The 11,682-nt window shown below is 36.9% G+C and overlaps 1 protein-coding gene across 1 annotated transcript in view; it reads left to right on the top strand.

Annotated features, from left to right (window-relative positions):
• Positions 1–9,431, top strand: part of RIPK2 (receptor-interacting serine-threonine kinase 2) — a 38,693-nt gene extending 29,262 nt beyond the window's left edge. The window contains exons 8-11 of the mRNA XM_011937075.1: positions 2,152–2,241; positions 4,993–5,086; positions 7,776–7,937; positions 8,516–9,431. Of these exons, the coding sequence (XP_011792465.1) occupies positions 2,152–2,241; positions 4,993–5,086; positions 7,776–7,937; positions 8,516–8,853 (684 nt within the window). The 3' untranslated portion in view covers positions 8,854–9,431. The remainder of the gene's footprint in view (positions 1–2,151; positions 2,242–4,992; positions 5,087–7,775; positions 7,938–8,515) is intronic.
• The last annotated feature ends 2,251 nt before the right edge of the window (positions 9,432–11,682 follow it).

Raw genomic sequence — 11,682 nt, 5'->3', positions numbered from 1 at the left:
ATTAGTAGTAAGAGTTGACTTAATTAGTAATGAGTTACTTGACCAGCCTAGGCAATGTGGCAAAACCCCATCTCTACAAAAAATACAAAAAATACAAAAAAAAAAAAAAAAAAGCTGGGTGTGGTGGCACATGCCTGTAGTCCTAGCTACTCAGGGCTGAGAAAGGAGGATCACTTGAACCCAGGAGGTAGAGGCTATAGTGAGCTGGCACTCCAGCCAGGGTGACAGAGTGAGACGCTGTCTCAAAAAAAAAAAAGAGTTCCTTGAGTACAAGTACTGTGATCCTGACAATTGTTCTAATACTGACAGGATGGTAGCTTATACAGCATGGATATGCTGGACAAAGGGATGATTCACATCCTGAGTGGAATGGAGCTGTAGGGTATGAGATTTCATCATACTACTTAGAACTGACTGTGACTTAAAACTTATGAATTGTTTATTTCTAGAATTTTACATTTAATATTTCGAAACCACAGTTGAGCAGGGTAATAGAAAATGCGGAAAGTGAAACCAAGATAAGAGGGGTACTACCGTATAGGGAAGTTAGTCACTTATGTACACCTCACACAGTAAGCTAATGTCAGGGATAACAGTGAAACACAAATTAAATAAGATTCTTCATAAAGAAATTTCTGAGCTAGATGTGATGGTACATGCCTATACTATAGTCCCAGTTATTCTGAAAGCTGAAGCAGGAGGATCGCTTGAGCCCAGGAGTTCTAGTCCAACCTGGGCAACATACCAAGACCCTGTCTCTTAAGAAAAAAAAATTCTGAAAGCCAAGATTAGTAGGGAAATTTGTTTTGAGTTTCCTACATTTTTTCAACTCTTGGAAGCAGCTCCCGTAATTTATGTTTTCCTAGGTAATTGGCTTCTATATCTTGAATAATAAACACTGAACAAAAATAGTTTTTTTTCAATTCATTTCTTCTTAGGGACTGATTCACTAGTTCACAAGTAATTTGAATTATCATAACTGATCAGTTATGAAAAAGTGTTACTAATTCAAGGATATTGCATTATCAGAAATGTTTTGGCAAATTTTATAAGCACAGAAAAACCTTACATAACAGAGACAAAACCAAAAACTCATTTTAAAGGGTCATATAACAGTATATTTATAGATGTTTATTGAACTGCTGTGTATAAAGCCCTGTGCTAGGTACATTATATATACAGATGAATAGGAGTAATTTCCTCCTGAAGTTCCTTAGCCATGTAAATGGAGCATGCAGTCATAAATGTGCATAATGGATGGCTGGGTGTGAATTCACCAGTTTCCAAATTCTGAAGAGTAGTTGGCATTATGATGGTCTGGGGAAGAAAATGATTGATAGGTTTTTAAATCACTGAGTAGTGATGGAAAGTAATCCAAGCCTAGCTTATATAGACAGGAATAAATCACTTAATTTTAACACAAAAGAATAGTATTTAAGTAAATCATCTACTCAGCAGCTACCATTTATTGAATGCTTACAAGTAATGTTAGGGCCTTTTTGTGTATATTACTTTTCATTTTCTTTACAGTAATCCTTCAAAATAGGTAATTTTATCTCCAGTGTACAGATAAGTAAACTGAGATTAAATCTAATGTCCCACATCAAACAGATGTGGGAATCTAAATCACATCTGATTGGCTCCATGGCCCCACCATTCCATTATTGACACTCTACCTCATTTACTTAGTCTAAGCCTCAATCTCTTAACTATAAGATGAAAATAATAATAGTACTTACAGGCACAGTGCCTAAAATGTGGTAAATACTTAATTATAGATAGACATACAGTCACACTTCCAAAAATTTATTAAGTACCTAGTTTATACCAGTTATTTCGTATTTATAAGCTCAATCTCTAGAACCATCCTGCATGTAGGTATTATTAGATTTTAAGGTTGAAGCTCTGAGACACTGAGAGAAGGTAACCAATTAATATTAGGTAGGATTCAAAGTCTGTGTTTCTAAAGTTATTTCCCCTGTTCTACACTGTCTCTTCCTTCAGTTATATGTTATATTCCCAACTCTTTATATTTTCTTTCCATGTATTTTGCACAAACATATAAAATGTGTTAATTAGATTGTATTTTACTTCTATAATTTCCTAATCACCTTCAGTTAAAGTGTATATGTATTTATGTATTCATTCCAGTTACAGAGTGTTTCAAGTACCATTCACCTATGTGACAAGAAGAAAATGGAATTATCTCTGAATATACCTGTAAATCATGGTCCACAAGAGGTAAAAAAAAAAAAAAAAAAAAAAAAAAAAAAGTTACATTAAACTCAAAATGTGAGAAGAATTTGAAAAAATCATTTGGTCTAAGCCCTTCTTTTATAGAAGGAAAACTAAAGCCCAGGTAGCTTTTAGGATTTGTTTGGTAGCTCATGGCAATTTCCAACTTGAAACTCAGCTCTACTAATTCTCAGTTTATTGTTTCATCCCATCAAATCACAATTATTGCTTCTTTATTTGGCATTGAGTTCTGTCGCTGTCATTGGTTTATACAATAAACGACGTCCCAGGGTAGTATGTAGGCAAATCATTGATTACAGTTTTAACACTATATTTATGCTACCTTGTTCTTACCTCTTATCATAATTAATGAGAGGGTAACATTGCTGCCCAAGAAGAAAGATTTCTTTAGTAGCATTCAGTCAGACTTATATTAGTCTGAATTAGTAATTTCTTTTAAGAATGTATATGTATGTTCATTTTACAGAATCAGAAAAGTAACATAGATTGAGCATCCCTAATCCAAAAATCCAAAACGCTCTACAATCCAAAACTTTGAACACCAACATGATGCCACAAGTGGAAAATTCCACACTTGTGTTAGTCTGTTTAGTGTTACTATAACGAAATACTTGAGACTAGGTAATTTATAAAGAAAAGAGGTTTATTTGGCTCACAATTCTGGTAGCCAGAAAGTTCAGGATTGGGCAGCTGAATCTGATGAGGGCCTTAGGCTGTTGGTACTCATGTTGGAAAGTGGAAGGGGAGCCAGCTATGCAGAGAAATCACATGGTGAAACAGGACGCAGGAGAGTGAAAATGAGGAAGTCAGGGTCTTTAACAGCTTGCTCTCTCAGTAATCCATTCACCACTTCTAGAATGGCACCAAGCTATTCATGAGGGATCTTCCCCCATGACCCAAACACCTCCCATTAAGCCTTACCTCCCAACACCACCACATTGGGGATCAAATTTCAACATGAGATTTAGTGGGGACAAATAAACCATGTCAAACCATAGCAACATCTGACCTCATATGATGGGTTGCAGTCAAAACATTGTTTCACAGGTGGGCACAGTGGCTCAAGTCTGTAATCCCAGAACTTTGGGAGGCCAAGGTGGGTGGATCACTTGAGGTCAGGAGTTCGAGACCAGCTGGCCAACATGGCAAAACCCCATCTCTACTAAACATACTGGGCATGGTGGCCCATGCCTGTAATCCCAGCTACTCTGGGGGTTGAGGCAGGAGAATTATTTGAGCGAGCCAAGATTGCACCACTGCAGTCCACCCTGGATGACTCCATCTCAAAAAAAAAAAAAACTTTGTTTCAGGCACAAAATTATTTTAAAATATTGAGTTATCTTCAGGCTGTGTGTATAAGGTATATATGAAACATAAATGAATTTTATATTTAGACTTGAGTCCCATCCCCAAGATATCTCATTATATATATACAAATATTCCAAAATCTGAAAAAAGTCCAAAATTCCAAACACATCTGGTTCCAAGCATTTCAGATAAGGAATACTCAACCTGTAGTATCTTCAAAACGAACCTTAAAAATAGTACATCACAGCCGGGCGCGGTGGCTCAAGCCTGTAATCCCAGCACTTTGGGAGGCCGAGACGGGCGGATCACGAGGTCAGGAGATCAAGACCATCCTGGCTAATACGGTGAAACCCCGTCTCTACTAAAAAGTACGAAAAACTAGCCGGGCGAGGTGGCGGGCGCCTGTAGTCCCAGCTACTCGGGGAGGCTGAGACAGGAGAATGGCGTAAACCCGGGAGGCGGAGCTTGCAGTGAGCTGAGATCCGGCTACTGCACTCCAGCCTGGGTGACAGAGCGAGATTCCGTCTCCAAAAAAAAATAGTACATCACTTTTTTAATCACTTGATGTACAGTATTTTATTTGATCCTTGAGCCCATTCGTGCATATTTTTAAATAGACAGTGTGGATAATACAGCCAAAAACCTGAGAGCCAGAGAGTTTAAATGCCTTATTGAAAGTTAGCTAGTAATTCCATGACAGAGCTAGGAGTAGAGTTCTCCATTACTTTTTCCATGGTTTCCTGTGCCTCCATGTGGAAGGAACCTGAGGTGCTGAGAACAGGCATTTCTAAATCTGTAGGAGACCAGACTTGCAGATACCAAATTTCTCATTCACTATTCTAGTTACTAGCCACAGTCTCTGAGATCATGTAGAAAATACTGAAAAAATAATTATTCTGATGTTACATTATTCCCCTATTTCCCCCATTTGTGTTAATTAAGAAAATAAGTTTATCTTTGTTGGTTATTTTAGAGATGTATGTGTTTCTTTAATTTTGTAAAGTATAATTTTTAGTACTTTTGTAGGCTGGGCACAATGGCTCACACCTGTAATCCCAGCACTTTATGTGGCCAAGGCTGGTGGATCACTTGATTGCAGGAGTTTAAGACCAACCTGGGCAACGTAGTGAAACCCCATTTCTACAAAGAATACAAAATTTAGCATGGTGTGGTGGTGTGTACCTATAATCCCAGCTATTCAGGAGGCTGAGATGGGAGGTTCACCTGAGTTCAGGAGGGCAGGGCTGCAGTAAGCCTAGGTTGTGCCACTGCACTCCAGACTGGGCAACAGAGTGAGACCCTGCCTCAAAAAAAAAAAAATTAGTAGTTTTTATCTTCATTTGTGATAAGCCACAAACAAGAACTATTTAGAAATTAAAGCTCTATAATTTTTATTAACCTAAACCCTTTATTTTCTATTTACTTTAGGAATCATGTGGATCCTCTCAGCTCCATGAAAATAATGGTTCTCACGAAACTTCAAGGTCCCTGCCAGTTCCTCAAGACGATGATTTTTTATCTAGTATGTAAATTTTCCAATCATTATTTACTTGCAAGTCTTCCATTTTCTTTCAAGATCATATTTCTGGCAAGCAGTCATGATTTCTGTGGAACTTTAATTTGCATTTATAACTCATGTTTTAAAGTGACAGAGTTTAAAGTTTCATATCTAAAGATATGAAAAAATAGTAGTGTGATATTCAACAAATACATTTAAGTTTTAAGGCATTATGTTTGGCCAGGTGCAGTGGTTCACACCTCTATAATCCCAGCATGTTGGGTGGCCAAGGTGGGCAGATCACCTGAGGTCAGCAGTTCAAGACCAGCCTGGCTAACATGGTGAAATCCCATCTCTACTAAAAATACAAAAATTATCCAGTCATAGTGGTGGGTACCCATAGTCTCAGCTACTTTGGAGGCTGACACGGAAAGATTGCTTGAACCCAGGAGGGAGGTTGCAGTGAGCCGAGATTGCACCACCGCACTCCATCCTGGGTGACAGAGTAAGACTTTATGTCAAAAAATAAATTTTTAAAAAAAGGCATTATGTTAGACACTGCCAGAAAATGTCCGCAAAAAAAAATCTCTTATAAGAAAAAGGAGAAGTGTTTCTAAATAACTATTATATGAGATGGAAAGTGATATAAGAGAAACATAGATCTAGAGCTATGGTAGTATGGGAAGAGTAACACTGTACAAAGGACTTGCACAACAACCTTGTGAGAGAAATGTCCTTATTTTACAGATTTAAGGACTCTGGATCACATAGCTAGTAGCTGGCACATCTAAGACTTTTGATAAATATTATCATGTCACTCTACTCTACCATGTTGTCATCATGAAATTATTTCTGGCTGAAGGCTGGATCTGTAATAACAAAGGATAGGCATTCCAGGGAAAAGGAACAACATACAGGTACAGAAGCAAGAAAATACAGAGAACAGTGAGTAATTTGGTTTAGCTAGTAAAGAAGATGAATGAAAGAAGATAAAAGCTAAGTAGATTAGAGTCATATCATCAGGAATTCTAACCTTCAGCTAAACTATTTGGACTTTTTTACTTGAGTAGGAAGCAACTATTGCAATTTTTTGAGCAAGGGAGTGACATAAAATTTTTTACTTTGGGAAGATTCATTCTGGCTGGAATGTGTAGGATATTTTGAAAGGAAAAGGAAACTTGAGATGGCAAGATCAGTTAGGAGACTATTACTGTAGTACCCATGAGAGATTATTAAGAACCGATACAGAGCGAAAGAAAGGAGGGGTGGTATATGAGATGTTATAGACAACTAGATGATAGGACTTTGTAACTTTTCACTTAGAGGAGCGATGAGAGAAAAAAGCGGTAAAGCCAAATAAATTGTTAAGCCTAGGGACTGGGAGAATGTTGGTGCCATTAAAAGAAATAGAAGTTAAAATATGCTGCGTGCCGTGGCTCACACATGTAATCCCAGAATTTTGCGAGGCCAAGGTGGGCAAATAACTTGAGGCCAGGAGTCCGAGACCAGCCTGGCCAACATGGCAAAACCCCATCTCTACTAAAAATACAAAAAAATTAGTGGGTATGATGGTGCACACCTGTAATTCCAGCTCCTTGGGAGGCTGAGGCACAAGAAACGCTTGAACCCAGGAGGCAGGGGTTGCAGTGAGCTGAGATCCAGCCACTGCACTCCAGCCTGGGCGGCAGAGCGAGACTCCGTCTCAAAAAAAAAAAAGAAACATTACACTTTCAATGTTTTTTGTTTTTTGTTTTTAATTTGAGGTACTAGGAGCACACAAAGGGCTGATGTCCAGAGGGCTTTTGAAAATATAAGATTAAGGTTCACTGCTGGGTGTGTTGGCTCACAACTGTAATCTTAGAACTTTGGTAGGCTGAGACGGGTGGATCACCTGAGGTCAGGAGTTCGAGACCAGCCTGGCCAACATAGTGAAATCCCATCTCTACTAAAAATACAGAAATTAGCCAGTTGTGGTAGCATGGAACTGTAATCCCAGCTACTTGAGAGGCTGAGGCAGGAGAATCTCTTAAACCTGGGAGGTGGAGGTTGCAGTGAGCTGAGATCGCAACCATTGCACTCCAGCCTGGGTGACAAACTCCAAAAAATAAAAAAGGGGGGGGAGGGAGGGAGAGAGGTAGGGAGGGAAGGAGGGAAGGAGGGAAGGGAGGAGGAAGGAAGGAAATGGAAGGAAGAGAAGGGAAGCGAAGGAGGGAGGGAGGGAAGGAGGGAAGGAGGGAAGGGAGGGAGGGAGGGAGGGAATATATAAGGCAAAAGTTCATTGAAGACAGAAAATGTAATTGTGTGGATTGGGGAATAGAGGGGATGATTAAGTCCCTGAGGCTGAGTGGGATTCCCAGAAGAGAAAGTAGAAAGACAGACATCATATATAGATTTAGAGAACATACTTAAACTTCAGAAGGAGTAAGAAGACACAGGAAAAATATGGGACTATGTGAAGAAGTAAAATTCTATGATTTATAATATACATAGGACAGACAATTGCTGACAGAAATTGTAATGAAAGCATTCCATATAAACCCTTTTTTGTTTTAAGAAATATCTACTTGCAGAATTAGGTTTCTGAACTAGCCTTAATATTAGTGGAAACTAAAGACATTGGAGCCTACCTTCTGTCTGCTCAGATGTTGACATGTTAGCCAATAGGAATTTCTAAGGCGTATTCCACCTCTAATGAAGATGTTGTATTTTGTAGGAAAAACTCAACATTGTTCTTTTATGACGCTGCATCGCTGTCCTGGAAATCACAGTTGGGATAGCACCATTTCTGCGTCTCAAAGGGCTGCATTCTGTGATCACAAGACCATTCCATGCTCTTCAGCAATAATAAATCCACTCTCAACTGCAGGAAACTCAGGTAAATATTTACTGTGAAACACCTTGTAAGTGATGCAATTTAGCTTACCTATCTATGTTCAGTGGGTTTACCATACAGTGAGATTTATTTGTCTTTATTTCCTCAATATGATAAATACATACCTTCTTAAGTAGGAAAATAAATCCCAGGAGATGGGAATGATGACATGGCCCAAATGGTATTCTGTGAACATCTAAATAGGGAGGCAGTACTAAGAGGAGGTATTAACATATTACTAATTAACAAATTTGCAGGTATCTTTTATATTTGAAACAAAATGGACATTAAACAAAACTGAACAAATGCCAGAAGATGGGAATGATGACATAAAGTGGTTTTTACCCCATGATTTATACCATATAAAAAGGCAGTGCCTTTTCTGGGGAGTGAGGGGGAGATAGCCCAAATCTCTGAGTGTTTCCTGAAAAATCATAGCATTCTCCCAAATACTGGTGTTCCATATTGGCACAATCATAGGAAAATTAGGTTTTATGCTTTATTGATTTTTCATGGAATTTTACTTATTGCTATGTATCTGTCCTCATCTTTTAAATTATTCATTCCTTGCTCTTTTTCAGAACGTCTGCAGCCTGGTATAGCCCAGCAGTGGATCCAGAGCAAAAGGGAAGACATTGTGAACCAAATGACAGAAGCCTGCCTTAACCAGTCACTAGATGCCCTTCTGTCCAGGGACTTGATCATGAAAGAGGACTATGAACTTATTAGTACCAAACCTACAAGGACCTCAAAAGTCAGACAATTACTAGATACTACTGACATCCAAGGAGAAGAATTTGCCAAAGTTATTGTTCAAAAGTTGAAAGATAATAAACAAATGGGTCTTCAGCCTTACCCGGAAATACTTGTGGTTTCTAGATCACCATCTTTAAATGTACTTCAAAATAAAAGCGTGTAAGTGACTGTTTTTCAAGAAGAAAAGTCGTTTTATAAAAGGATATTTATATCTCTGTTGCTTTGACTTTTTTTTAATATAAAATCCGTGAGTATTAAAAGCTTTATTGAAGGTTCTTCTTTGGGTAAATATTAGTCTCCCTCCATGACACTGCAGTATTTTTTATTAATTAATACAAGTAAAAAGTTTGAATTTTGCTACATATTTCAATTTTTATGTCTCTTGTTAACAGAAACCACTTTTAAAGGGAAATAATTATTATTCTTGTTCATAACAGTGCCTTAAGGTATGATGTATTTCTGATGGAAGCCATTTTCACATTCATGTTCTTCGTGGATTATTTGTTACCCTTCTAAGATGCAATTTGATTTTATGAAGTATATACCCTTTTACCCACCAGAAACAGTACAGAATCTCTGCCCTAAAATTTCAGGCTTAATTTCTCTACAAAGGCTTATTAATTGAAAACTCCATTAATAGGATTACATTTTAAAGTTTTATTTATAAATTCCCTTTAAAGAAGATATGTCAAAGGTAAAACAATACAATATAAAGAAAAAAATAGATATATTAATACCGGCTGTCTGTCCCCATTTTTAACCTCAGCCTTCCCTACTGTCACCAACAACCAAGCTAAATAAGGTTAACAGACTGATGTTTATCCTTCTGTCCCTTTCTTCCTGCTTATATTTAGAACATATGCTCATTTGGGAAAGGATCTTTTCTGCATATTATTATTATAATCATACATCTACTGCAACCTGCTTTTTGCCTTTAATAGTACAGCCTTCCAGATCAGATATGGCTCTAACTTACTCTTTTTACTTGCTGCCTAATACCCACACTGTTTTTATTTTCTTAACTTGTCCGTATCAAATTTAGCCCAAACAATAAAAGTACAGTGTGAGCACTTTTTTGGTTAATGGGTTATATTACTATATGAGAACTTAGAAGGAATAATAGCCATTATCTGAAACCGCATAGCAAAGTCAGCAGAAAGTGAGATACAGAGTAAATTTGAAAAGATGAACTTTCAAGAAGCAACAGACCCAAACCTGAAAAAAGTTTGAATAAAAGAAATTAGATGGCATTGAGGCAACTAAATATTTTATTAGAAATATAAGTATTTTAATCTACATTTTAGCACTTGATACTAACTTGTAGCTCTTACTGTGCCTTTCAGAAATATGGAAATCTATTAATTTCCATATTTGGAAATTAAATGAAAACTGAACACGAGTTATCTATTAAATTTTAAAAAGCATTAAGATACAAATTTTATTTGTGAAGTAAAAAATAGAGAAAAAAATTCTTTTGGAAGCTTTCCCTTTTCTCTGTACATACTCTAAAAAGAAATTATTTTGAATATCGATGGCCTCAAATTGACTTTTATACTGATTTCATGAGGTATATCTGGATTGATAAAATGAACTTTGCCCTGTTTTTTATTCTCTGCAAAGATCTAAAAACTCATAGTCTGTGTGCTTTATGGCTGTGTGATTACGGCCACTTTCTCCCACACTTTACTGTATGGAAGACACACGTGTAGTCATCCATCATCACAGCTATGCAAACTTTTTCTGCATAAATAATAACATGTTAATAAGAAGATGTCAGGGATTAAGAAGAATCTGCAATGAGCTCTCATCATCTCTTCATGGGATTATTACAATCTCAGCAGTTGGTTTTTATTATAACCCCTATTTAGTAACTGCTACTTAGGGGAAGATGAGACAGATTATGCTGAGTATGACTAGTTAGTGTACAACAGGGTCTGGCATAGAGTAGGCACTTTCTGAATAACTCTTTAATGAATAGTGTAATGGAATGAAAAAATAGAGAAGGGGAGATGTTTCCTTTAAATCTTATTTCCCAAAATGTAGTGGAAGCACAGCTAGTAGTAAGTGGGATTATTTTAGGTCATATGTAGGCTTACCACTAAATGGCATCTGAGTCACTTAGTAAAGGACATTCTTTTCCATTCTTTTTTGAGCCTTATAATTAAATAAAGGAAAATATCTCAATTTTTGTGCTAACATCTTTTTATCCCTCTTGTTAACAAAATGAGAATAGGCTTTAGGCTCAGAACTTCAGAAACAATATTAGCAAGAATTTTATGGGTTTTTTATTACATTCGATTTGAAATTTATACTTCTACATATGACAAGTAATAGTTTTCTGTTTTTACTAAAGTTTTATTTCATAATATTTAAATAAAGACAATTTAAGTACTATTAAGTAAATTATAATGCAGATAGCACGTGAATGTGCCAACAATCATAGAAGCAGTAAGAAAATGACAGATTAAAATTCAGTCGCTCCAGGAAGGGACCTAGTAATTTATTTTTTAACTAGCTAGTACTAGATAATGCTAGAGATATCATTCCTTGCAGTGGATTTTAAGACAGTGCTACCCAGAAGTACAGTCCACAGACTGGCTACATTTAGCATCACCTGTAGCATGTTAGAAATGAAACTTCATGACTCCTATCTGAGACCGACTGAATCAATCTCTGGGGGTGAGGTCTAGGAATCTGTTTTAACAAACTCTCCAAGCGATTTTTACTCATGGTAAAGTTCAAGACCCTTTATTTTAAGAAATATTATAGATTTGTACATAAAATAATTTCTCTCTAGGTTCACAGATGTGTTTTCATGAAGTCTGATAGCCACATGCCTTCAGAATGTACACTCTGAGATGATGTTTCATTACAGAATTTTACTTTTGTTTTGCATCCAATTTGAATTCCCAAAACAATTTTAACATGCTTTGAATTCTGGAAAGATAGCTTCACTTAAACATGAAAATCATGGCGAAGCGCGGTGGCTCAC

This window comes from Colobus angolensis, unplaced genomic scaffold, assembly GCF_000951035.1.
Source record: "Colobus angolensis palliatus isolate OR3802 unplaced genomic scaffold, Cang.pa_1.0 Scaffold16, whole genome shotgun sequence".
NCBI lineage: Eukaryota > Metazoa > Chordata > Mammalia > Primates > Cercopithecidae > Colobus > Colobus angolensis.
The sequence above is the reverse complement of the archived record's forward strand: the minus strand, read 5'-3'. Positions and strand labels throughout refer to the sequence as shown.